General features: G+C 43.2%; 1 protein-coding gene across 1 annotated transcript; it reads left to right on the top strand.

The window, feature by feature from the left end:
• Positions 1–269: 269 nt before the first annotated feature.
• Positions 270–26210, top strand: podxl (podocalyxin-like). The gene is made up of 8 exons (XM_012867755.3): positions 270–758; positions 17454–18059; positions 20519–20703; positions 20813–20833; positions 23333–23459; positions 23560–23615; positions 23703–23822; positions 25414–26210. Exons 1-8 carry the CDS (start codon positions 716–718, stop codon positions 25603–25605), a joined length of 1350 nt encoding a protein of 449 aa, XP_012723209.2. The 5' UTR covers positions 270–715; the 3' UTR covers positions 25606–26210.
• Positions 26211–27909: the final 1699 nt, after the last annotated feature.

Raw genomic sequence — 27909 nt, forward strand, 5'->3', positions numbered from 1 at the left:
CCAGCGGCCCGTGTTAAATTGAAATATATAGTTAACTTAAAGACACACCGACGATCAAAGCAGAAGCTTCCCATGATCAGACCACATGGGTGCTGATGTGACTTCACCCCACGGCCTTGAGAAAAGGACCATGTTAGAAGAAAAAAAAAATCAAACTGGGGGGAACACATTGTCTCCTCACTTCCTTTGTTATTCAGAGTGTCCCGGCCGCAGCAAGAAAGTCCAGGAGCTGCGGGATTGGACCACTCTGGGTCAGCCCCTGCTTTCTCATGATAAGGAAGGCAGGACAGCGCTGCTGCTCTGCAAACAGCTGAACCCCCTTTTGGAGGAGAGCAGGGACTGCCAGAGCACAATACAGGACGGAGCCTCTGTGGGAGAGCGGCTGAAGAACAACAGGGCAGCCAAGGAGACCACAGAAATCCTCTTCCCCCAAATCCCCGATTCCGCACAGAGAGAGGAGACAAAGAAGGTGCAGAGAGCAACAAAAGCATTCTTTTGCTTTCAGTCCACCAGCAAAAGAAGAAGAAGAAGAAGAAGAAGAAGAAAAAAAATAAGCAAGATCATTTTCTCTGAGATCCAAATCCAAGGAGAGAGGCGTGACGGGCACAGTTGCATCTGTGATCGGCGCAGCATCTCCAGAACCAGCTGGAGGGAGCGTGGAACTGTACTGCATGAAGGATAAGTGCATCTGGGAGAAGAAGCCCACAGAAACAGGATGAGAGGGACTCTGAGGATCACGTGGCTGCTACTTTCACTGAGTGAGTACGGTTCCACAGCAAATGCATCCACCTGGGGATCAGGGGCACTTTTAGCTCTAGACCAGATGAAAGTTTCTCCAAAAGGGTTGAAGGTGTGACACTGAATCCGGGAGGGAAGCCTGAGTGTGTGTGGCATCCCTGCTGGGCAGCAGCAGGTGTCCACCAGAAGGGCTTCACGGCAAATCAAGCGTGGCCTGGAGTTCTCAGGCGATTCTGGTCCTTTCAACTCCAAGACGCGTTATGAAGGGTTGGCGCAACATTAAAGCAAAACGTTAGCTGAGTCCTCCTACTAATGTCACACATGAAAGATGTCCTGTTAATATGGCCATATAAACACAATATAGGCTACATTTCAGTTAAATCTGATCTCTACATAAGTGATGTACAGCAGTTTTTCAGTCAGTCTTCTTTGAAATAAGTGAATGAAATGTTTTGGAAGATTTCACTTGACGTGCCTGAAAGGATGCCATGAAGTGGCTGACCGCTGTGATTTTTAATTGCAATATATATATATATATATATATATATATATATATATATATATATATATACAGGATTTTGGGGGTTTCATGTAACAGGCAGTGGTCGCGGGAGGGAGTCAGTTTTACTGTGGCTCAGTAGGGGGGGGGGGGGGGCAGTTTTTAATCATAAGAGGATAAATAATAAATCTTTCAGATTTGGACGTAACAAGCAAAATCATGTATTTATACCTTAATGAGGCATTTTGCAAGTAGCCTTCTAATATTTTATTACTTGCATCACAGCAGGCATTTTTAGGAAAATATAGTGCTTTAAGTTCTCACTGTTTGTCACGTTACAACCACACATCAAACACCATTCTATAACGGGATGTGCATTTGTGTGCAGCCCCCCTCTTCAGGGGTTTGTCTCTATCAGATAAAACCCCAAATATCTGCTTATTTTTCTATTTCCTCTTTGAACATCAGTTTGACTACAGGTAAAAACCTATCCGACTGAGAAACTATTAGCACAGGTTGTCTGTTGGATTTGACTGAGCCATCCATGAATTTCCTGTGATCTAAAGTCTTAAATTGCAGCTCTGGCTGTGAGTTTTGGGCTGTTGTCCTGCTGGAAGATGAGCCTCCACCCCCACCTTCAGTCTTTTGCAGCCTCTAACAGGTTTTCCTGGCACGTATTTAGCTCCAGCCAACTTCCCATGAACCCACTAGCCGGTCTGTCACTGCTAAGGAAACAGCATGTTCCACACATTAGTATCTTGTGTTTAAGCCAAAAATTCTGTTTTCATCCGAACTGACCAGAACACTGTTTTACACACTAAGGTACCCCTTACATGGCTGGTGATGGGATTTCTTCTGGCTTTCTTTCAAATACATCTTTCATCTGCCACAGCTAAAATCTGAGCTGTGGATCTCTGCAGCTCCTCCAGAGTTAGCATGGGCCTCCTGGCTGCTTCTCTGAATAATGCTCCTTGTATCCGGTGTTGCCGTTTAGCTGGAATGGCATGTATTTGGTGGGTTCACAGTTGTGCCACACTCACTCTATTTTCTGGAAGAAGTTCACACCTTGGAATAATGTTTTCTAACCTAACCCTGCTTTAAACTTCTCCTCAACATATCCTCTGACCTGACTGCAGTGTCCCCTGGTCTGCATGCTGTTTGTTCACTAATGTTCCCTAACAAACCTCAGAGGCCAGAAACAGAACAGCCAGATTAATGCAGAGATGACATTACACACAGGTTGACTGTTTACTAATCAGGGGACCATTAAGGTCAGTGGGCTGCACATGATTTTATTTCGGGGTGTCAGGGGTACAAGGCTGAATAAATGCCACGTTTTGTGTCATTTATCTTGTGAAATTCCAATAAAAAACATTGAGGAGTGTGGCTTTAAGATGGAAAATGTGGAAATGTTCTGTTTTTGGATATGTTGGAGTGGAGCATCACAGCTTTAACTTTGACAAAAGGGTACAAATCAAAAATAGAAGTTTTTTTTATATATAAAACCCACAAGTAGCTCCATGATTGTGCAACATTGTTAAGTAGGGTCCAGACCCCCACCATTCCACAGATGAGGCGCGCCACTTGCCCCCTCCCTCTGAAAACGCACAGACACACACATGCCAAGACCCGGGATCCTCGTCCTGGTACTGAAAGCGGCTGAATAATGATGTATACCCCCCCCCTGTTCTTTCCCGCCTGAAAGACGGGAGAAGTGCTTTTCTTTAATTATGCACCTGCCACTCTTTCACTGCTGCCGAGGCTGAATCAGAGAGGAGGCTTCTGTTTTCCCAACGGGTGAAAAACACGGAGGACACAGCACCAGCGTTCTGTCTGAGGGTGGTCAGCACTTTTCCTCTGACAGTGTAAACCCGGCTTGCTCTTCTGCAACGTGAGCACGCATCTGTGAATGTTTGTTTAACACTGCTATCTCATGAGGGTGATAATGGTTCCTTTAAATAGTTCACCTTTTCTGCACACGGCAGAAGTGGCAAATGAAAGCAGACGATAGAAATAAGTCTGATATTTGAAGTTTTCAATTAAATGCTCAATTCGTAAACCTGCAGAAATCCAACAAAATAAAGTTTATATATATCATCCCAAGCGCTGCTAGCATGTGGAACCATCCGTTATCCGTACTCGCTTGTCCTTTCAAGGTCACCCGGGGTGTGAGGGGGTGGCGGCTGGAAGTTACCTCCAGCGGTCATTGGGCGACAGGCTAGCATGTGGGTGATAGGCGTAAATCCAAGAGACAATGTTTGGCATGGGCAGCATCTGGCATGATCCGAAACACAACCTTAGCTCGGCTAAAGTTCAATGCAACAGTGGTGCAGGAGCTAGGAGTTTGTCCCGTAACCGGCAGATTTGTTAGCTCGAACCCCCCCACTCCAGCCGTCTCAGTCGTTGTGTCCTTGGGCGAGACACTTCACCCACTTTGCCTGGTGTTGGTGGGCAGAGGGCCCGGTGGTGCCGGCTGTATGTCAGCCCCACTTCTAGTAGCTGTGGCTACAATGTAGCTAACCACGGTTAGCGTGTGAATGGGCCATCTAGCATTTCAGTAATAATAATGAGTCTGAATTACTCCCACAGTCCAAAAACATGATTGTTAGGTCAGTTGGTCTCTCCAAATTGCTCTGAGGTGTGGGTGGCCGTTTGCGTGGTTGGGTGTCCTCCTGCGTGCTTCATGATGGACTGGTGACCTGTCCAGGGTGGACAACATGGTCAAAGTTGTAGGTAACAATTCATTTGTCCCTCCGATGGGACCAGAGGCACACAGTGATGTGCAACCTCAATTTATGAAAAGGTTCCAAAGCTGTTTGAATGCATACAGTAGAGGAAAAGTCTTTGTTATAGGCTTGGATTGGTCTTTCTTAGATTGCACCTCCAATCTCAGATACATCAAACACACCATGCGTGGACCCACAGCTGGGCAGCTCTGGAATGATGAGGGCTAAAGATGTGGCCAAACCCAGGGGTCTAGATGGTTCATACCTGTTACTCTGAGATCTGTTTACGCCCATGACTATCCAGTGCTTTAGAGACCCTTAAGAAGATTTACAAATCTCTCTTTTGACAAACAGGGAGGCACTTTGTGACTGACGGAGAGGTGTGATGTGATACAATTTCTTGTTGTTGGTTAAGAGTCCTGCAGCAGCATGCTGGAGGAGACAGGATACCATTTCATTAATCTAACCCACTGAAAATTAAAGCATGCGAACATCCTTCTGGGCTCTGTTTCGACGGGGACAGTAGGCAGATCTAAACTGATTTAACTCTGGGTCTATAACCACACCTAGCTCAGTGAAAACCGTTTCTGTTAAAGATGTGTCTGAAAAAAATGTCTAAATGGGCTATAGACATCTAGATTTGTTTTTAAAGTGAAAGTCATTTATATGTGTTTTAGCATTTATTGGAAGTCTAAACTTTTCTCTGCAGTTGAATGATAATGACAGAGGCTTGTAAACAAGGTGATAAAGAATCAATTCAAAGTGTTAGTTAATCAATCATATTAACAGCTCTAACATGTCGTAATGTGTTGGCTGTGATATCTGCAGCCAACATCTGCATTATGTTTTGGGAGAACTAATTAACTTGCCTACCTTTGTGATTTTTAATTATTTCCAGACTACATCCATTCCTATTACTCTGTATTCATTACCTTTAAATAATTTATAATTTAAAAACTCTATCCAGCGGCTGTAGTTTCCTGGTAACTTCAGTGGTTCTAATCACCCTTTGGTTTTGGACGCGTGTCTGCATATCCGCCGTCAAACATACATCATCAATCTCCCTTAAGATAGATTTGCATCTTTTTATAAACTTAGTCCCAGTTGCAGGATGAGCTGGCAAGAACTTATGTTGGAATTTGGTGGGCTTATCTTGCATTGTATTCATCTGGTATGAATTCATATTTAAGTCAGTTTTGTTTTTTTTTGTAAGCTTGTATTTCATGGAATACATTGCCAGCTTACCTTCTTAGCCACCACTGGGAAGGGGCTGATTTTATTCAAACTAAACAATGCCTTGCAAGAACATCCGTACGCCTGGAATATTTCCACATTTTGCCTCTTACGAACACAAACTCCAGCGTATTTTACTTGGGTTTACGGGATATAGCTATACAAGCTAGTGGCTAAGGGATGGTCAAATTTAGATGGAATTGAAGTTGATTTATTACCAGCAGGTGTGTCTCAGTTCAGCTCCCTCTGTGTTGCTCTGTCTCCTTGCTAAACTACAGCTGCTCCACGTCCTACCACAGCATCCAATGTCATCCTCCACACTTCCCTCAGTATTTAAGTTCTATCCGTAACTATCCATGCCTGTCCCCTCGTTGCTTTGGTTCTCCCTGAGTTTTTGTTTTGATTTTTATCATTTAATCTCATTAAGCACACCCCATGTCCTGTCTACAGTTGGATCCTGCTCCAAATCCAAAATGATGAACCCAGAGAACACAGGAAAGCCAAATTAAGGTGGACAAAATTCACTTTTCATCGCAGGTCTATTGGCTCTCTAGAAAACTCAAGCTTTCAGCACTTGAGTGTTTCAAAAGCAGACATGGTTTCCAGCTGGTCGTGTAGATGAAAGATAACAGGCATCATAAGGGCCAGACCCAACTTCCTCAAAGACCCACACTGTACAGCTGAACAACACGAGGTGATGTCATAGTGTACAGAAATCGGATGTTGTGTGGGGTTTCATAAGAGAGCGGTGTCATCACTTATCAGTCCCCTCCAGGACTTCCTAACCCTCTCTTTCTCTATCCTCTGCTTCTTCACAACTCGTCCATTTCCTCCAAGATAACAGACGGCCGAGCCTTTTCGGTCCGTTAGGACTGCGGCGACGAAGGTGGTGGGGTTGGACTCCGTGTTTTAATGGCTGAATTAGTTAGAGACAGGGGAAACAATAGAAGGGAGCGAAAGAAATGTTATCAACATCCTGCCTCCAGAAGAGGAAGGGCGTTAAGGCTGGAGACAACACTGCGCGCCCTATTCCACGTCTTTGATACCGGACACTGCTGTTCACTAACAGTTCCATGCTGTTTCTACACTGATCCGTCTGTAAAACTACAGAGCAATTGTGATAATATAGCAAGCAACTCACAGATCCTCTGGATTTCATAGTAAAAACACGATCAGACTTTTCCCCATCTAAATAATGTATGTTACCATAAACTGGGATGAAGCCCTGAGCTGTGGCTGTGCGTACTCATGCAGGGTCAAATTTTGGAGTTTGATCAGATCTTTCCCTGTCTGCAGCAAATGCATTACTTTGAAGAATAAATATTACTTTTATTGCTTTAACTAAAGCAAATCATCAAGTTGATTTGATATACATTGTCAGATTTTTGGCTGAGAGAGCCCCAACACAGTAGGCATGGCCCAGTCACTGATATCAAGATACATAAAGATTTTACTTCACTTTTTGCCTCCTTCCAAACTGTGCAATGGCTCTGGTTGCCTTGCAGTAGGATTGCCAGATTTGTTGGATAAACACACTCAAATCTGCAATTTAGAGAGAGCATTTAACATACCCGTCATATGTTTGGACTGCGAGAAGGGTCCAGAGTACCTGGAGAGAACCCTCACATGCACAGGGAGAATGTACAAACTCCATCCAAAAAGACCCCAGGTTGGCATTTAAACCCAGGACCTTCTCGTTGCTAGGCAACAGTGCTGCCAACTGCACCCCCATGCAACGCACGGCCTCCGCATTTATCAGATAATGTCGGCGTTTTTCCCTTCCCAAAGCTCTCTTTTCCATTTCTTCCATGTAAAGATTGACTACAGTTGGTGACACTGGAGATCCCATGGCACACCCATGCTTCTGTCTGTAAAAAATGATCGCTGGAACAAGTTGTTTCAAGTTTAGTGATCATTTTTACAGACAGTGTCACCAATTGTAGCCAATCTGTACATGGAAGACATGGAAAAGAGAGCTTTGGGCACCTTCAGAGGAACACCACCACGCCACTGGTTTAGATATGTGGATGACACCTTTGTCAAAATCCAGTTAAAAGAAGTGGAAGTTTTCACAAGACACATCAACTCGGTGGACAACAACATCAAGTTTACCAGAGAGGATGCCGACGACAACAAGCTACCTTTTCTCGACTGTTTGGTGAGCATGGAAGGAGATGGAAACCTCAACATTGAAGTTTATAGGAAACCCACCCACACAGACCAATATCTTCTTTTTGACTCACACCACCCACTGGAGCACAAACTTTCTGTGCTCCAGTGGGTGGTGTGAGCCGAGCATGTCCCGACTAAAACAGAAGGAAAACACAAGGAACAGAAACACATCAAAGATGCCCTCCAAACCTGTGGGTACCCTAACTGGGCTTTTGTCAAATCAGCAAGAAAATCCAAAAGACCCGCTGCAGAACATAATGGTGAGAAGAATAAACGCAAAAACATCGTCATCCCGTATGTTGCTGGAGTCTCTGAAAAACTCAAGAGGACTTTCTCCAAAGACAAAATCCCAGTACATTTCAAACCAAACAGGACCCTCAGACAGAGGCTGGTGCATCCCAAGGACAAAACCCCCAAACCTAAGATGAGCGGAGTGGTGTATGCAGTTCAGTGCAGTGAGGAATGTTCTGATCTTTATATTGGAGAAACCAAACAACCTCTCCACAGACGCATGGCTCAACACAGGAGAGCTACCTCCTCAGGTCAAGACTCTGCTGTCCACCTACACCTAAAGGACAAAGGACACTCTGTGAGGACCAACATGTCCACATTTTGGACAAAGAAGACAGATGGTTTGAAAGGGGTGTAAATGAAGCTATCTACATTAAGAGAAAAACCAACCTTAAACAGGGGAGGAGGCCTCAGGTTTCAACTCTCAAAAACTTACAACACAGCTATAGGATTAATTCCGGCCAATCATCACCTTAACTCTCACCCTCATATGGGTGATCAAAACATCATTCCTTTAAGCCAAGCCAATAACAACTCTAACGACTCCTCGTTACAGAGGAGTGGACCAGTTTCGGTTCAATCAGCTGGCTTAATGACTTTAACGACCGCCCATTACTAAGGGGTGGTCCGGGTTCTGTTGAATTTGCATGTTATCTAAGCCATTACAAGGCCTTTGTTAGGCAGTAGTATAAAGCTTGTTACTCCACATTACTCCAGACATTTTGAATTGAGAAAGCTTCCTGGAGAGGAAGCGAAACGTCTTCAAACTTCGGAAAAAAGTCCAGCTGTTTTGTTTTTTTACTTTTTTGGAAAGTGACATAAATTGGCAGTGTCGGTGTTGATGTCACACGGGCCAGACTCAGATGATTTGTTTATATCACTCCAAGACCAAACACTCTCACAGCAAAAGATGTCCTGAAATGACCCTTACCATCTACAGTACTTATTCAGTGCAGATTTTGTCCTTCAGACCTTGACCTTGACATGTTTAGCTTATGCACTCCTACCTGATTTTTGATGTCCATTTCTTGTCAGGAAAGGAATCTTTTAGACTTTTTTTGTAAGTGATACATGTAAGATGTTGTATCGCAATGAACTTGTGGGGAAATGAAAAGTGGGGAAATCCTCAAAGTGGTGGAAGATTTTGTCAATTTAAAAAGAAAACTGAAAGTGGAAATGCAGGACACAACACTAGCTTAGCCGGTATGAAGCATCTACACATTTATAACAGAGAGTACATTTTTTTCACAGTTTTCTCAGCAGAACAATGTCAGCGAAAGTTACTTTGACTAAGGCTGCTGCCTGTAACTTGTCGGCCTTTTCTGTCTTCCCAAAACAGCATTTGATTTTGCGTCAGATTGTGAAATGTGCCGTTCCGGGTCTGGTACTTGATCAGAAATCAAGCCGCCAGGCGTATCGTCAGCAGATCAGACAGATCCATACAGCCTGATGCCTCAGCCGTAACATTAAGGGTTGTAACGTGGAAGTTGTGTTGCTGAGAAAATGGCTACAAACGAATGAGTGGTCTGTCATGACAGTGGATCTATTTAATATGTGCTGATATAGAAGTAATGGCATTGATTTGAACTTTTCCAACTTGAGTTGCTTCAAGCTGCTGAAATGAGCTGAAACAGAGAGACTTCTGCCTCTCTGAGGGTTTATTCCCTTTTTATATAAAAGTTCCTTAAAATGTAAATATATGACTCTAAGCACATCTGATCACATAAGGACTCCCACGTCTGATGCACTCTCGCTCAGCACTCCCCAGATGTTTTTTTTTTTTTTTTCAAAGCGAGGCTTGGCTGGCACTTAAAAACACGACCGCTTCAGGGAGGGACCGCTTCTCTGCGTAAATCACTCTGCAGCTCCGCAGATCTTAACCCCGCGGACCCTCCGTCCACCCAGCACGCCAAACTCCACACTCAGGCGGACATTTATCAGCGCTGTGGCTGGTACCGTCATGGATCTACACCCTCCACCTCCTCCTCCTCCTCATTCCTCACTCCTCTTCATCCTTCACTCCCAACTGTGTCAGCATTCATTCAAACCCCTCCCCACTTCTCGGCTTTTAAGAAAAACACGAGGCGGCTTTTCCATTAGCTCTGTGTGAATGCATGTGTGTGGGAGACCTGCCCGACCCTGTTCTTAGGGGAACAGTTTATCCGTAATCAAGCTAGTATTTGGTACAGACTGCGTAAGACCTGAAACAACAGCATCCTATGGCAGAGACAGCTCTCAACTGTTGTAGATCTTCAACATCTGAACGCAGTTCTACTGATGCAGGTCTTCCTATCTAAAGCTCAGAGGAGATAAAGTCTGACAGGTGATTTAACATTAAGCTTTCACCGTTGCTTTGTTTGACAGGCTGAGGAAACACAGGGCACCTTCACAGCGCCCTGCCAAAAACACTGATTCTACTCTTTCACGGTTTCTCACATCGCAACGACACACTTCAGGGTATTTTAGTAGGATTCTATCTGCCAGACCGCCACCAACCAGAACAACATTTCGGAGGGAAAAGGAAGCGATGCACGGTTTCCAAAGTGACTGAAAAGTGGGAGGTGGAGGCACATTTAACATTGCTTGCCCGGTTTTACCGGCTGCTTCCAGTCAGAAAAGTCTGCATCTATCTGCAGGGTAAGTTGGCACGAAAGGCTGTTCTCACGAAAGCCGCAGAATTCAGTCGCTCAGTTCAACACGTTGGAATTGTTCGAGCCAAATCAGTCAGGAAGCGTGACCTGATTAGCGACCCCAGCGCTACCGCAGCCGGTGAGAAAGAGGTGGGACGCAGCATTAGCTGGGAGAAGATTTTTTTTTTTCCTTCTAAAACCTGTATTTATAAATATGAAACATTCTAAGAATGCAGTGGGCTGCATTTAGTCTTTTGGTGTCTTGAAATCAGGCTGTTAGTCTGAACTCCCAGTTTTTTGTTTATTTATGGAGACTGTGAATCAGTTTTCATATCAGTGAAGACTCTTTCACAACCGCGTAACCTACCGAGAACATGGCGATAGGCCTGGCAAGGTGAGCATTGTTAAAAGAAGCAGCCAAGAGGCCCATGTCCTCTGGAGGACCTGCAGAGATCCACAGCTCAGGTGGGAGAATCCGGTGCCAAGAGGAAAGCTATTTCTGAAAGAAAGTCACAGGCAGTTCTGTTTAGAGCATGATCCAAATGATAATCCAAATGTCTTATTTTACAGTGTCAGAGATATGCCATTTTAATATGCCTTTAAGTGTGGACTTTTTTTTTTTTTTAATGTATGACTTTTTGACATCATAAAACATCCAAGTTTTTTTCAATCACAAATATGTGTATGAGTGGAAATTTACTCGATCATTTATGCTCCTTAATCTGCAATGACTGTAATCAATTTCCGTGTGGAAATAATAACAAAAAGTTATGATATAATGAGAACAAGGGGTAAATATTATCAGAACAAAGTCACACAGTCGTTTGCACAATCGTTTCAAAGTCCTGATGATGATAATAATTTGATGCTGATATACAAATAAGATTTTCTTATTTGTGAACTGGATACCAAAGTATAACTTTACAGGATGCTCAACATTCCTAGTTTTAAAACAGGGGGCAGAGAATGCATTGTTATCATGAAATTACTACTGTATACTCATCATTTCCAAAAACAAGAGTAAAAACACTGAAGGCTGTGGTTACAGTGTGACACGATGTATGTATGAGTTCTATAGGTGTGGACAGCATCAGTCGGTCCAGAAAAGGTGTGGATGTGTGGCTGTGAGGAGTGGAACTTTAGAGATGCTTAAAAGATGAAAGATGACTTATCAGTACAGAAAAAAAAGTTGTAACTTTTTTGGGTAAATAAATCCTCGTTCAAGCAGCCTGCTCTAACACGGAAAAGAAAACGAGGATTTGTAGAAGAAAGAATCCAAGCTGGCATCCGAGCTGTGAGAGTTAATCAGAACGGCCCGTCCGTCTGGTCCATCGGTGATGCAAACATCCTCCTTCTCGGGCCACACGGAGTTCGGATGCTGTCAAAAGTTTCGTCAATTTATGATCCTGCTGACGCTGCAGCTTTTTTCGGGGGAAATGCTTCATCAAGCTCATTCCTGTTTCTGAACACAAAAGCCAGAACTGAGCCAGAGACCTGACCTGAAGACCGTCCCGTACCGTAGGAGGAAATCCCGCCTGCAGGGATGATTGTTGTGGAATCAGCTGGGGGCGTGTGGTAGCAGAGGTACCTGCTCACACAGAGCAGCGAAGGTTTTCCTGTTTTCCTGTTCTCTCCATGTTCCTGTCAGCGCGCCGCTGCGTTCCTTTATGCCATTTATTCCTTTAAGACGAGGCCTCTACAAAGAGGGCGACTCAGGCAGCATCTATCAGCATTAAGGCCCCCCCCTCCCCTAAAATGTAGCTGGATGGAGTGCACCATCCAAGATCAATTATGATCACTCTGTTTAGGTTAAACACTTCCTGGTATCCACATAATGAAGCGGCTTCCGATTAGGTTTTACAGGACAAATGAGTCGGAGGGGATGCGTTAGTCAGATGTGGGCAGAACTCCCTGGGGTAGACATAAAACACGCCAACGTATCCAGCGCTCCAGAGTGCTGCTGCGCCCGTGGCCGCATGTCGCCATCCTTAATGTTCGTAGTTTTGTTCCGGCCCCTTTCTCTTTGCGTATTGGTTCGTGAGAAACACGGCTCAGTTTGAATAAATTAGCCCGTCGTCAAAAAGTTCTTTTGTGTCCGTGATTCGGTTCATAAAGTGAACCTTTGCATTTAGATTCATTCCCCACAGAGGGATATGTTACTGTTAATTATGATTATTACGGCTTACAGATGATGAGAATGAAAAACGCATGATTGTTTTCTTTGGCAAATTTGAATAGTACCAATATCTGCTGAAATTCAATTCAATTTTATTTTTATAGCGCCAATTCACAACATACGACATTTCAAGGCACTTTACAAAGTCTAATTCAATCAAATCATACATACTGGTCAAAAGGTTTTCTAACTAAGGAAAAGACCACAGTATATTTACTGAGCATGACAAGTCCTTTCTTGTCCAGAGGAAGATGGGAGACCAGCTGAAGGTCGCTCCTGAAGCAAACCTTAACATCTCAGAGTCAGTGTGTAACAGAGTCCTGTCACACCCACAGATATCCATGTATTTTACTGCGATGTTATGTGATAGACCAACACAAGGTAGTGCATTAATGTAAACAGGAATGAAAATGATTTTCAATATACGTATTCAGCACCTCCAGTCAATGCTTTGTAGAGCCACCTTTCACAGTAGTTCCAACATAATGTCTCTAGCAGCTTCACACATCTAGAAACAGCAATTTTCACCATTCTTCTTTGCAGACCATCTTCTCAGTTCCTCCTGGAGGAAACTTTCCCCGCAGCACACAAAGTGTGTGTGTGTGTTTGGGGGGGGGTGATTCGCATGTAGACCAAAAAGGTCTGGGTCTTTAACCTGTGGATCCAGAGTGGCTCAATAGACCTTCCAAAAAGGCCTTTTAATAACTTTGGCCAAAATCATAAAGAACCAGCTGATATTTTTTAAATATAGATCCAGTAACCAACGCAGGTTGTGGAAGATCTTTGGGTTTCTCATGGAATAATTACATTGAATTTCCACAAAAGAATGACACTAAAGCAGCGGCCCTCAAACTGGGACCCCCGGGGGTCCGAGAACCACGGGTTGGGGTTACGTGAAACTCATGTTGTCGGGCCTGAAGAGGCACTGCTGAGGATGCGTCGGGGTTGAGCTGAGTAACACAGTGGACAAACATTTTACTCCGTCCACTTCATCGAGTAAGATAGAAGCCAAATCAGCTAAAATTAGGAAGTATGACAACAGTTACATGGAGTTTGGCTTTATGGAGAATGAGGATCTAATCTCCGCCAAATCTCTAATATTAGGTGTCTTTATATATATATATTTGAAAATATACATAATTCCTAATGTATTTAACAGTACAAAAGGCTGTTTTAAAAATACCATCAGCACGATGAATGTAAAGGGTCCTTGGAAAAATGTTCCCGCTGCTAAGGGTCCCTGGCCACAAAAAGGTTTGAGAACCCCTGCACTAACAAACCAATAATATTTCTTTAGATCAACTTTTCTTGTTAGTAGTCTGCAAATAACGTGCCTTGTTCCCATCATTTTGGAAATCAAAATACATCCCACAGAAGAAAATGTGTCCATCAGCTTTTTTCAGTTTCAGGTCCACCAGACAAAATCTCAGTTTTAATTCAAGTTATTCAAGTTTCCGTTTCCAATGGGACAGAAGTCAAAAAGAAAGTACGGTGGTATAAATACTTTTCTGTAATGGGGGCGCATCCCATAAACCCAGTTATGTCTTATTATCAACAACACATTTTACCTCGGATTTAAAGAACAGTATAGCTATTGCACGATGGACTTTGTTCTCCATCAGGTTCTTTACTTTTCTGTGTCGATTAATGGGAAATATGACCTGCATATGTTAACACATCAAAGTGAGGGCTTCACTGTATCAGGGAGCGTGTGGGTGAGTCACAAAAAGCAGCAGTATAGATAAGAGAAGAAGCAGCCGGTGGTGTCGCCTACAACAACACAGATGGAACAGCGACAGCTCGGGTCGGAGGAGGTCAGTCTGAGAGCCGAATGTTTCACGTGTTGAAGAAGGAGTTGTAACGGTGTAGCTAGGTCAACAGGAAAGATCGGATCACTCCACCAGGCAGCAACAGCCGCTATTAAGATAACTATACATTTAATCTGTCACTTAGCTATAAAGTCAACTATCTGAGTAATCCACTTGAAAATCCTAACTTGGCCTTTCTTTGTTTGGCCATTCAGAGGTGAACTTCAGATCACAGTCCCGCCATCTAACCATAACGGAGGATCTGACAAGGAGTGAGAGCAAACTGGCAGCTTAAATTGGAGAGGGGACAGCGACAGAATAAGCTCACTAACTGAACTGTAGTGAAAGTTAGTGCAAAAAAACCCAGAAACCTAAAAACAATGGGTGTGACTTGTGAAACTGAACAAAATAAATGTGGTCAATCATAGTTAATGTAGAACGGTTGCGAGTTTTTTTCACATAGAAGCAGGATTTGTCTAAGATCCAATAATATCCATAAAGAAATAAAATCATCATTTGAAAAGTGCATTTCGTAAGGTTATCTTATGTGTTGGCTAATGCAGTGCTAGCAAAAGGTAGGAGTCAGCAAGCATTAATCCTCCCTGAAAAAAAACAACCCTGGCAGCTTAAGGTGTTTCCTTCCTATAATAACCTGAGATGGTGTTCTTGGCAAATGCTGCATTACTATCATTACACTGCAAAAACTGATCTAAAAATAAGTAAAATGTTCTTAAAGTTAGTGTATTTGTCCCTGATTTGAGCAGGTAAATAAGATCATTTGCCAATGGAATGAGTATTTTGAGCCCTAATATAAGATAATTAGACATCCTGCACTTGAAATAAGATGATGGAGATGATTTGTTCCTATTTTAAGTGCAAAAATCTTATTCCATTGTCAAATTACCTGCTCAGATCAAGGACAAATGCATTCATTTTAAGAACATTTTACTTATTTTAAGTTCCGTTTTTGCAGCGTAAACTAAACCGTGTTGAATTCTTGGTCTGGTTTCATCTTTCCAGCCTGAAAACAAAGGGTAATATCCTACCTTGAAAAGACTGTTTACAAAAAACAAGTGTCAAACTCTTTAGATTTAAAATCAAGACATTGAGACGTTCTAATGATTTCCCGCTCTCAGAAATACTCAAGTCTTAAGAAGTGACGCCGTAGGGTCAGCGAGCAGCGCTGCGTGTGTCAGAGGCACTTTGATTTATCAAAGGGGGCTTCTCTCAGGGACAGACTTTTCTCTCAGTAGTGCCGGGGGGCCACAGGCTGAGAGCTGATAGCAGCTGATAACTGATGTGTTGGTGCCGAGCAGAGCTGGGCTCCACCAGCCTTCACTTCACCACTCCACAACGGTAAATCCAAATTAAATTCAAAAGTAATCCTATCTCTTTTTTTTCACATTTTGATGCATTGCATTGCTCCTTTAACATAGTTTGACATTCTGTGATAAACCAGCGCAAAATAGTGCAGAAAATCAAATGTTTAACATTTTCGCAAAAAAAAAAAAAAAAGTGAAATTTTTGCTGTGCGTTTCCACATAATCCCTTTTATTCCAATAACCTGAACTAAAACGAGTCGCCTAATTCATAAGCAGAGACCACCTGTGTGTGATTTAATCTCAGTTTCCTTTCTAACACGCCTTAAAAAAATGTAATGTTCAATATCAGGTGTCTGCAGAACCTGGTGACATTCTGAAGAGCTACTACTTCATTCTGTTTCAGGTTGTTGCTTTTCATTTTTTCTGGACTTCCTCAGAGAAGACCTTCCCGTTTCTCCACGCCTCTCACTTTGACCCTGGTCTTCAGCAAACCTGAAGGATCCTGGGATCACCTAGAAAAAAAATACTGCTCCTGAAACCATCGGGAGTGAGCAGAGCTGCAGCCAACAGCTGAATTGGGCCTTTAGGGGTTAGGGTTATGTGCCAGAGGGTGGAAGGCCATTGTTTTCTGGCCGTGAAGGCGGGTGAGGACTGTTCATGGGTCACTCCAAAAAACAGGTTGTGGTCCTAGGTGTGGTGCCTTCAAGTGTATTGTTTGCCGTTTCCTGTTCTGATTGCTATAAATAGGGAGACACGGGACGACGGGGAGCTAAGGTTGGAGCTCACTGATGTCCCAGCAGCAGGAAATCCATGAGCAGAAGCTGACAGAACCAACTGCACTAAAATGAAAGAGATTTCTCAATGAAAGCGTAAATGTTTAGACTGGGATGGGGGGGGGGGGAGGAAGAAAAACCAAACCCCACGACAGATCCAAAAATAACCCGAAACCATTAATTCATGACCTTTTTCACGAGTCTAACAGCAACCCTTAGAAAGAAAGGTTACTTTTCTCCTCACATGTCATGTTCAGAATATACACACTGCAAAAAGGGAATTAAAAATAAGTAAAGATTTCTTGAAATGAGTATATTTTTCTTGATTTGACCAGGTAGATAAGACTATTTGCCAATAGAATGAGATTTTTTTAACTTAAAATAGCAACAATTCATCTCTAAAATAACATAATTAGACATCCTGCACTTGAAATAAGGTGATGGAGATGAATTGTTCCTATTTTAAGTGCAAAAATCTTATTTCATTGGCAAATAGTCTTATTTACCTGCTCTAATCAGGGAAAAATACAATGATTTCAAGAAAATTTCACTTACTTTTAGTTCTGTTTTTGCAGTGTATAAATGGTTTAACTCTGAGTCAGCGATCAAAATCATCAGCTACTGATGACTAAACCTAAAACAAGAACAGGAGGAAACACGAGGTTACTCTATAAACCACTTCTAAATTCAAGGGTATTAATCTTTAGATGAGCGCCAATTAAGAAACTAAAAGTAAAAAAAGAAGCTGGTCGTTAACAATAGACTATCACAGAAAGGGACTTTGAAACTCATATAAAGATGTTCAGATTCCTAAGATTTGTGACATTTTTAGAGACGTGGATTTTGAACATCATTTCTAAGTGTACTGTAGTGATGAATAAACCTGGACACCTCCACATTTATTTCCTCTTTAAATTCCTACAAATACATGTAGGTCTACCCAGCATGGTGAAAGCAGGCTGTCCTGTTTAAGTCTCAGACATTCGACTTGGTGTGCCCCTAACTGTTGATGTTGTGTTCATGTAACCCCCCCCCCCTGCGCAGACCTTCCCAGCAGCTAACGCTCTGACTTCTTCTACTCGCAGGCATCTGCTCAGTGAGCGGCGACGGGACGACCTCCAAGCCAGAGGCGAGTTTGGCTACCACGGTGGTGACAGCAGGCGGCACGACACCGAAAAGCTCCGCTGCAGCCGTGACATCTGTCGCTCCGACTGAAGGAAAGCCAACAACTGCAGCCCCGTCCGTGACGTCCGTTCAAGCAGTTGACAAAGCGACGGCATCAACACAACGACCAGTCGCCACCACCACAACCAGAGACCTACCCGTCACGCCTTCTACGGCTGCTGCGACCCAGTCAGCCACCAAGGCAAGCGTCCCGCCCGCCCCGGCCAGCACCGCCGACCCTCGGACCGCCGTTACCGCCGCCGCCTCTTCGGCTCTCCCCACAGCCAAGGCGACGAGCCCCGCCACGGTGACCTCCGACCCCAAAAGCCAGGTGTCTGGCCAACAGCTGGCGACCACAAACGCTGGATCCAGCGGAGGCCCCAAGCCGTCTCCCACTCAACCAGGAGACAAGGGGGCTCAGACGACACCCGAGAAGATGGTGACCGTGACAGCAACTCCGTCAGCGCAGACCACGCCTGAGAGCGCCCAAACCATGCCGACGACGATAAAACGGGACAGCAGCACAGGTAACGCACGGCTTTGCCCACAATTACCTGAAACACGTCATGTGAGATGGCCAAAACTGCTCATGTGGTAACCGAGTGGTGGATGTCTCGTTCCATGATATTTTATCTCAGGACAGACCAAATCACAAGTCGTAAAGTTAATCTGCCGGTTAAGAGACCCACAATTCAGCTTTGGCTGCTTACTTTTATCAGCCAGTGGACTACAAGCATTCCACTTTTGTCTGCATGTCAGCTTTCTGCTGATGGAAAGCTCTACATGGGCTTGGTAGTCATTGCAATTTCATCAACATCATTTCATGCCTGATCTGTAAAGCCATAGATGCGTGTTAGGAAGAAAATGGTCTAAACAAGAAAGGAAAAAAAAAAAAACGATGCTAGGTGCAAAACTGCAATTGCATGAAGACGAGTTAGAGTTAGGCTTTAGAAAAGAACAACAGTAAAATCCTACTCCAGCGTGCACAGCGACTGGCTGAAGGGTGTGCAACGTGCGGCTCTGGAGCTCTGATCGTGTTGCTCTTGTCTGCACCATCAACACCGAGTCAAATTCCTTGTAAGTGCAAACCTACTTGGCAATTAAACTTGATTCTGATTCTCTTCAGACCCTCCACTGTGGCTCTTCATTACTCTGGCCAAAAAATGCAAAGGAACTGAGCAATGTTTTAGGTTGTAAAGTTAATCTAAAAATGATAGCTTTCACACTTTTTCTCAGCTTTTTCATGCAATACACAACGGCACTAAAGGCAAAAATGGATCAGCTGATGCAGAGATGCAAAGTCTAAAGCAGGGGTGTCAAACTCGTTTTGGTTTAGGGGCCGCATTCAGCTTAGTCTGATCTCAAGAGGGCCACATGAGTAAACTCATTGCAAGATTAAATAGAACTAATAAAAGTGAACTTGTTGTTGATTTTTATATTAAATTAATTTCACTTTTACACAATATATTATGAATAACCTCAGCGTTTTTAAGAAAAGTATGTGCAATTTCAACAATACTTTTACTCAGTTAAACATTTACTTGTGCATTATGCATAAGAACTGATCACAGTGATTATACAATGTTGAAAAACATTTATTCACATTTTTTGGAACTTAAAAACACTGTCCTACATGACAAAATACATTGAACAGATACAAATTAAGAAATGATTTAAATTTTTCCACACCTGAAGCTTAATCTGCTAATTAAAACACAGCGTGGACAATATGGGAACTGCAGATTTTCAATTAAACGAAGTACATGTTTTTTTCAATAATTGTTTTATCATTCTCTTCCTTTTGCATTTAGCCAGCGGGCCGGACTTAAATGTTCGGCGGGCCGGATCTGGCCCGTGGGCCGTATGTTTGACACCCCTGGTCTAAAGTTTAATAGCTGTTCATTGAGTGATAAATGTAGATTACTACTTATTACTACTTCTATATTAAACATAGTAAGAAATAATAGAGAATGCAAACGAGAATTTGCTCCAAAATTCCTGGCACCCTGGTGACTTCTTAAAGTATCCCTTTTGCTCCGATCGTCGGTGTTCATCGCTGTTGAATTTTCTACTCCTGCAACTTTCTCCTTTTTTGGGGGATTTTATGTAAAATAGTAACAGGAAAGTATCACCACACCATGATGCTGCCACCACCATGTTTAACGCTGGGAATGGTGATGCACATTGGTAGTTTTTCACCACACATGGTGTTTTGTTTTTCCCCACCCGATCAAGACCAAGGAAGTGAAGTTTGTTTCTATTTGTCGACAGAACCTCCTTCAGCAAGTTTGCTGTGTCCCCTGCGTAGCAAACCATAAACGGGTCTTCTTATTATTTATAAGTTTATTTGATAGGGACAGTACATAAAAAACAACAACATTGTTACAATTTAAAGTGCATCCGATGCCACGTTCATTGGTCATCTAGCTAATAGCTATGGGTCTTATGGGTTGATCTCACCGATTGCTTTTTATCTGGGTACTTTGCCATAAAGGCCAGATGTGTGGCATGCACAACTAACATCTGTACTGTGCTCAGCTTCTTCCACCTGAGTTTTGAACCAATTATTTGAGAACTGGGGGTTTAGTCGTGGATCACCCCCAAAAGGACTTGATTGTGTTATGTCCTGAGATGTGCGTGGTGTAATTTGACGTTTTATTTTTAATGAGAAAGGCCCCAGCTTTATGTACAGTAGGACGCTCTGATCTGAGCTGGGGTTGTAGCTGTAGTTCTCGTGATCCGCCCGCAGAGGGAGCTGCTGCAGGAGTGAGCGCTGGGTGTGGCGGTCTGCTGGGAGCTCAGACCCCATCTCAGCTTTTTTCTTTTTTATGTTTTTACTTTTTCTTGCAAAAATACAGAGCCCTTGGAGGCCTGTAACACTTGATGGGAGGATGGAAGTTTCCTACAACCGCCGATCTTTACTTTTGAAGAAAGATTTCAAAGGGCTGCAGGTTTCAGACTAATCAGCATCATTTTTAACCTCCAGGTACCACTAGACCAATCGGAGCAAACGCTGGGTGGCCATCAGCTGGACCTACAAGCCCAAACTTGACAACGGAGAGGACGATGACCTCCAGCCGAACTTCTACTGTAGGAGACTCGAATGTCATACCCACAACCCAGACCCAGGGAACCACCAGTACAGCACCGGCTGAGACGACGGTGTTTAAGGTCAGCAAAACTAGAACTACAAGGAGTCTAACCTGCCTTTCATCAGCACCGGCTTAGACAAAACACACAAAGGAATAATTCTTCTGACATGTTTCTTTTTCTCTTGCAGTATTCTCTAAATGACCCAAAGGTAAGATTTTTTTTTTTTGGATTTTGAGTTGTTTCTTGAGGACTGTGTCTATTCACACAAATAATAATAAAAAAAAGAGGCATTGAACACAAAGCTTAGGCCATTGTCCTGTCAGGGAAAAGCAGCACACACCCTTCCACTACTTTTTTCCCCCCCCTTAGGGCTCCTTCCGGGGCTTTTTGGACTTTTGATGCCATAGAACGACAACACAACAATACCAAACTTATTTTGGGCACAGGAAGAGCGGAGTGGCCATTCTGTTCCAGATTCTCCATCTGAACTGACATTTCGCTGCAGAGATGGAGTCTGGATAACAAACCATAAGTGTTCGGCCCAAGGAGAACTCCTCCTGGGAGACTCGCTTCTTTGTAAAGCCTTAACTCCTAGAAGGATAAACCAAGTTATTGGAATACTGGCAAACATTTTATAGAGTTTGAACAACACACTACAGTCGCTCGTGGGGTATGAGCATTTTTAATTAACAATTGATATGAGGAGAAAAGCTGTAGAGTGGAAGGATTATATTTGGATTTAATATTAAAAAATATATATCTTTGTTAGAATCTGGAAAGAGGAGTGTGTGCTCGTATTTCAGCTCCCAGTGCTGAGTAGAACTACTTTTCACTGCTTTAACTGCTGAAATAAGGCCTTTTAAGGACTGACTTCCCACAGGACTGGAGTTCCACTGGTCCTTCAGGCTTGGGTCTGAACCATCCTATGGAGCCTATTGCTGAATGTTCAGGGCCGATGTCCTGCCAGAAGGGGAACCCTCAGCTTCAAGTCTTTTGAAGCTTCTACGAGATTGTCTTTCGTCACCGCTTTGGATTTAGCTTCATCCAAATTCTGATTAAATCTGACCAGCTTTCCTGCTCCTGCTGAACAGCAGCATTCCCACAGCATGATGCTGCCACCCCCATGTTTCACCATGGTGAGGGTGTGTTCAGGATGACATGTGCTATTATTTTTTCATCACATATTGCATTTTGCATGTGGGACAGAGTTTAGTTTTAGTCTTAACTTACCAGGGCACCTGTTTCCCCATGTTTGCTGTGTCCCTTAGATCAGGGGCTCTCAAACTTTTCAACCTGTGAGAACCTTGAAATAACTGCCAGAGACTGACGATCCCATTTTAAATGTCATGTATGGAAACTCCAACAAAGCGCGTTTCCCTTCCTTGTTAAGAAACATTGAGCATCTTGTAAAGTTATATTTTGGTATTGGTTTTGCAAATAAGAAAATACTTAATCTTTTTAGCACATCCGCATCAAATCATCATCAGTATCAGTACTTTGAAACAATTGTGCAAACAATTATCGCATGACTTTATTTTTGCAATATCAGGACTTTATTCTCACAATATTACAGCTTTAATCTCATAATATTTTGCCTTCAGTCTCATAATGACTTTATTTTTGCTCTATTATTTATTCTTGTACACGATATTGTGACTTTATTCTCATAATTTCCAGAAAATCCTTTTGTATTAGGGCCATTATAGATTAAAGAAAATAAATTATTGGACACAAAGTAATAAATTTACACACAAAAAAACCCCTCATATTTTTAGATTTATTTTACATATTTGTGAGACAAACAGTTGGATGTTATCTGATGTTGAAAAGTCGTAAAAAAAAATTACTTTTGCTATATTAAAACTAGGATATTCTCCTAGTCATCATGCCTTAGATGACTTCTTGTGGCTTTCTTTCAATAGTCACTGCTCACTCTTCTATAAAAGGCCAGATTTGTGGTTATCCAATAGATTCGTCCACCTAGGCTGTGGGTCTCTGCAGCTCCTCCAGAGTTACCGTAGACTCCTTAGCTGCTCTTCGCTTTCACCAGCCTGTCCCTGGAGGCGGTCGTCCAACACTTCATCGCTTTTCATGACCACGCGTGCTTTCACGATGCAGCCGTGATGACATCTTGCCCCGCTTTGGCCGGGCGGCTGCTTCTCCCCGAGGCTGAGGGCGGCACGTCCGCTGCTCGGGTCTAAGCTCGGCCCTTTCATTGGACAGGCTGAGAGTTACCTCTTGTGTAATATCCTCTCTGACGTTCTCAAATCTAATAATCCATTTTTTGTGTTTCAAATAAGTGTGAGAATTACAGAATTTCAAAAAGGGATGTTTCAACATCCAGAGAGGGATCTAGACTGTGTCGAAGAGAGCAGGAAGCAGCGAAGTCTGCGACAAAAAAGAATCAAGGATTCCAACAACAGGGAGGGGGAAAACTCCTCGGTGGAAACCTTTCCTTCCTGTCACTGGTTTCCTTTGTTCCCACATCTTATTTATATTCAGCCTCGTCTTTGACTGCCAACACACCCAGGGCCTTCACCAATAGAAACAATCCCAACATCACAGCACAGGAAGATCCCACCTCTGTTATCTCCTCTGACCAGTCCAGTCTCTGTCAGGAAAAGTAGTTTTGAACTCGCATATTTCTTTTAAACAAAAAATGACCGAAACGTGCGCATCTCCCCCCCCCCCCCCCCTCCACCTGCAGCTGCATCAAAACCCAACCCTGGTGGATTTGTGCACGCCTTTCATAAAAAACATGCAAAACGCAACCTGCACCCTGAAGCTGGAGAACGGAGAAATCCTCTACGACAGTTTGGAGGTTACCGGCAAAGGTAAAAATAAATAAATAAATAAAAAGCTTACACCGTTCAGGCAGACGCCTCTCAGAATAAGAGACGTCGTATTTCAACCCCCCGCCGATTCGTTTTGCAGTCGACGCCAGCCTCGTCAAGGAAGAATACAGAAAGATCAAGGAAGCCACCGCCCAAGTAAGCGCTGCCTTGTTGCCGTTGTAGTCCAGGGCTTGTGTGTCAAAGCTGTAAGTCGGTCTCCTCTTGTTTTTTATTGATGTGCAGAAACAGACGGACAACAAAACTCTGGTGGCCATCCTGGTGTCGTGTGGCGCGCTGCTCCTCATGATCATCATCCTTGGCTTCTGTGTGTCCCATCGGCGCAAACCGTACAACGAGAACCAGGTAGGCATTAAACCCTCACGGTCCAGAAAAAGACCAGAAGAAGAAAAAACATGTCACTACTTCATTAATACCAAGTAATATAGTATTAACATGCTGGAGTGGGCCAGCCAGCCCTGACCTGAAAGTAAAGATGAGGGTGATTGCACGGAGGCCTTCCATTCTCAAAGACTTGGAGCTCATCATGAAAGACAAATCTTCAAAAATACCAGCGAAAACGTTCAAATACGGGACCGCAATCAGAAGAATGGTTTGATAAATAGAACTTCTGATGATCGTTGGGTTGTAAAACCAGAAAAACGGACTTCTTTCTTTAACTAAACTCCTTTGTGTTGTTTTCTTATGTTTTGTTACATCTCCTGTCAGAAACGAGCTGAAGCTACTAAATAAAATGAATTAAAAATGTTACTGCGCTAGGGCCATGAATAATGTTGGATTTCACTTTAATTTTGCAGTAGGTTTATCAATCAACCTGTGTATTAAATTGACTCGGACCCCTTGACCTTGCCAGCGAACATCACCAGTCCCACCTTTAGTCTGGAAGGGATTTTTTGGTGCTACATCTTATTAACCTTGCCTGCAAGATGAATTCTTGGGTTATTTGTGCGTTCTCAAACAAACGAGAATCCATCTTGTGCCGCTCCCGCTTCCCCCGCTTGAGCTCGAACCAAAAGCGGTTCGGGCCAATCACGTTGCGGTGTTGTGGTTTAAGGCGGGACGTACCGGTGTGACGAAAACAAGAGCTGCCGAGCCCACAGCCGAACCAACGTGAACATGGCAGGAGGACGCATGCGCAGCTGCTGCTGTCACATCTGATTGGTCAGAATCCACCATTTCATCTTTGAAAGAAGAAGAACAACAAGTGCCTTCACTAGCTTACCTTGTTGTGGCTTCTCATTGCAGCTACCCCTTACATTTTAATTGGATACCGTGATTGGCTAAAACCAACCTTTAGTAAGCGAGCACTAGGTGTCGCTTCGCCCAATCAGCTCAGAGAGTTCTGTTAAGTGTCCCTCCTTTCCCCAAACGCATTCAAATGGAGCGGTCCCAGATTGATCATGTGCAGAACTAGAGTGCTACACATGATCAATCAGGCTGGTCAGGTTATTTTTTTTATAATTCAGCAGCAGATTATGAGGAAAACCCGATGAGCTACGAATGGAAGCAATGTTTAAATGTATTAGTAACTCATAAACCAAGTAAAAATCAATAATGAGGACTACTAAAAAGAAATAAAGTACCGATATGTTTAGTGAAGGAATGTTTAGCGGTCTTACACAACTTATTAAAGCCTAATTCTTCTCCAGACTCTCCTTTAACCTTCTGTGTAATGTTCTCTACTTAATCTGGTTTCTACCTGATCTAAAAAGAGGAGAAACTGCCTTGGATCCACGTTCAAGGTAGACAGTACAAAAAAACTTTTCCCGTGGTGGTTTCTGGCCGGACGCAGCGGTGGCACTCAGGGCAGGCGTCCCGCAGTCCGCCGGGCGTCCACGTCGCTTTCAGTATAATCAGCATCAAAGGGCGCTCACGGTTTAGTTGCCCAGATAAAAATGCTTACATTCTCACAGACTGTGTCTTTCCGTCCGCCCAGCTCCACCTGACGGACGAGCTGCACACGGTGGAGAACGGTTATCACGACAACCCCACGCTGGAGGTGATGGAGGGTCAGCCGGAGATGCAGGAGAAGAGCATGGCGCTGAACGGCGAGTTCAGCGACAGCTGGATCGTCCCCATTGACAACCTGATGAAGGACATGCCCGACGAGGAGGACACCCACCTGTGAGGCCGAGGCGACTGGAACCAGTTTTCCTCTTTCCCCTATCACTCCTGATATCGCACAGAACAGAGTTCCTGATCGGCGCCGTCTGAGGCACTGCTGTTGTTTGGGACAGTGGCAAAATCTAACATATTGGACTATATCGTAAATCTTCCCAAGATCTATCACTGATCAGATACTAAGACAGCAATTGTCCAAGGTTTGGCATAGTTAATTTTCAGCCCCCCAATCAGTGGAGCTTGCATGCACATCACCGCCTGTTGCAGCTGTATGCAGATTTATAAGATGTCCCACAATTCATTTGTCAAATATCAGTGAGCGTCTCACTCCACTTTTTGAAATGGGGCAAAATTGCTACTCAGGCTTGCACCCATTTACCTAGCAGCCCATAAGGGTGTCTGCTGTACAGGCTGGACCCCACCTCCCCTTGGCTGTAGTTCCAAATGTGCAATAAAAAACGTCGTCAGGGCGCAACTTTGAAACACTTCTTATGAGTGCTTGTGCCGCCCACAATCAGATGCCGCTCTGGGTGAAGAGCCGTGTCAAAAACCACCGCTGCCCACTCAGAAAAACATAAATCAGTTATTACACCTGCAATATATATTTTTTTTTAAAAAGCATCACAGCGTTGTGCTTATTGTTTTCACCCGAGTTTAACAGACCAACCTGGAGTCGTAGCCTTGTTCCAAGTCAAACATGGACCAAGGGACGTGGCTCATTAACCTGTCTGCTTGATCATTTTGGTCAGAGGAACAAGTGCACCTCCAAACTTCTAGGCAGGTCTAGAGCTTCTAGTTAAACGACCCAAGGATACTTTAAAGCATTCTGGTGATTGTCAGAGAAAGGCTGGATTGTTACTGCTGAGTACTAACGCAATGCCTGAGGAAGCTCTTCCCGTAGAGATGGGCTCAGCATGGCAGTTTAGAGCAGGGGTCTTTAACCCTGGTCCTCAGGACCCAATGCCCTGCTTTTTTTTATGTGTCTCTGCTCTACCACAGCTGAATCAAATGATTGCATAACCTGCTCAGCAGCCATCAGTGGCTGCAGAGGCCTGTTAATGCCCCATTTATTTAGGTTGGGAGTGTGGAGGCAGAGAAACGCCTAAAACAATCAGGATAGTGGATCCTGAGGACCAGGGCTGAAGACTCCTGGTTTAGAGGGTTTCAGGAGATTAATGGTGAGGTCAGAAGTGAATTTAGTGTTTTTAGCTTCTGATTTATTAAACTGATTGCAATAAATTAAGATAGAATAAAGAACATTTCTTTGTATTTAAAAAACTGTCTTTACACTTCTCTTATAGGTGTTCATAAAGGGACACTGCCACAGGGTATTCTCTCATTTGCCAGCTTTTGCAATGTCTGCTTTCTTAGATTGCAATGTCTGGTCAGATCATTTGGATTGTTCATTTGAAAGCTGCAGGGTTGTTAGGATTTTAACATAACTGGTCTCACTCCAGCTGAATCGAAATCACGAGCTCTCCGCCAATCAGAACTAGTTCAGGTTGGGTATAAGAACGTATAAGATCCAACTTCATAAGTGACTTCTACATAAAGATGCAAGGCCTGAATGTTGTTTTTTAACTAGTCTGTTAATTCATAAAATCATTGACCTGGTATTAAAATATTCAACAGAAGCAAGGTTAAATACAACAAGCATCAAACTTTGGTATAAATGTAAGGTAAGGCTACGTACCTGGCTACTACAGCTGAGGGTGCTGCGGTTAAGTGATGCAGTGAAGCAAAATGACTTACTGTGTCAGCGTTAGATAAAGATGTGTGTATATATAGAAAAGAAACTATTGATTTACAACAATGGGTGTTTTCCATTGTTAACCGCCTCCTCCTCCAGTGAAACTAAAGCATAAATCTGTCTGTACATTTTAATCACGGTTGGCATAAATGTGCTCCAGAAACAAAAAACGAGTGATAAAACAAAACAAAAAAATATACATATTTATTTTTCAAGAGGTTTACTCTCTGCCAACAGGTTAGCCTTCACCGAAGCCTGAAGCCAACAGCAGTCTGTTTGGTCACAGATGTCTTTCTGCTAATCTAGAAACTGTGGTGTCGTGTTGCAAACGCAGAAGATAAAGTAGAAAAAAATGCATGGTCATAAAATGACTTCTATCTGATCTGCCTATGTGAGAATAGTATATACATAAATTTTAAAGAGTCGGGTGCTTGCAACTTCTAGTCTGCCTCTCTCATCTTAAGAGGTAATATATACTCTATATATATATATCTATATATATATATATATATATATATATATATATATATATATATATATATATATATAAAAAACTTCCCC

The sequence above is a fragment of the Fundulus heteroclitus genome, chromosome 17 (genome assembly GCF_011125445.2).
Source record: "Fundulus heteroclitus isolate FHET01 chromosome 17, MU-UCD_Fhet_4.1, whole genome shotgun sequence".
Taxonomy (NCBI): Eukaryota; Metazoa; Chordata; class Actinopteri; order Cyprinodontiformes; family Fundulidae; genus Fundulus; species Fundulus heteroclitus.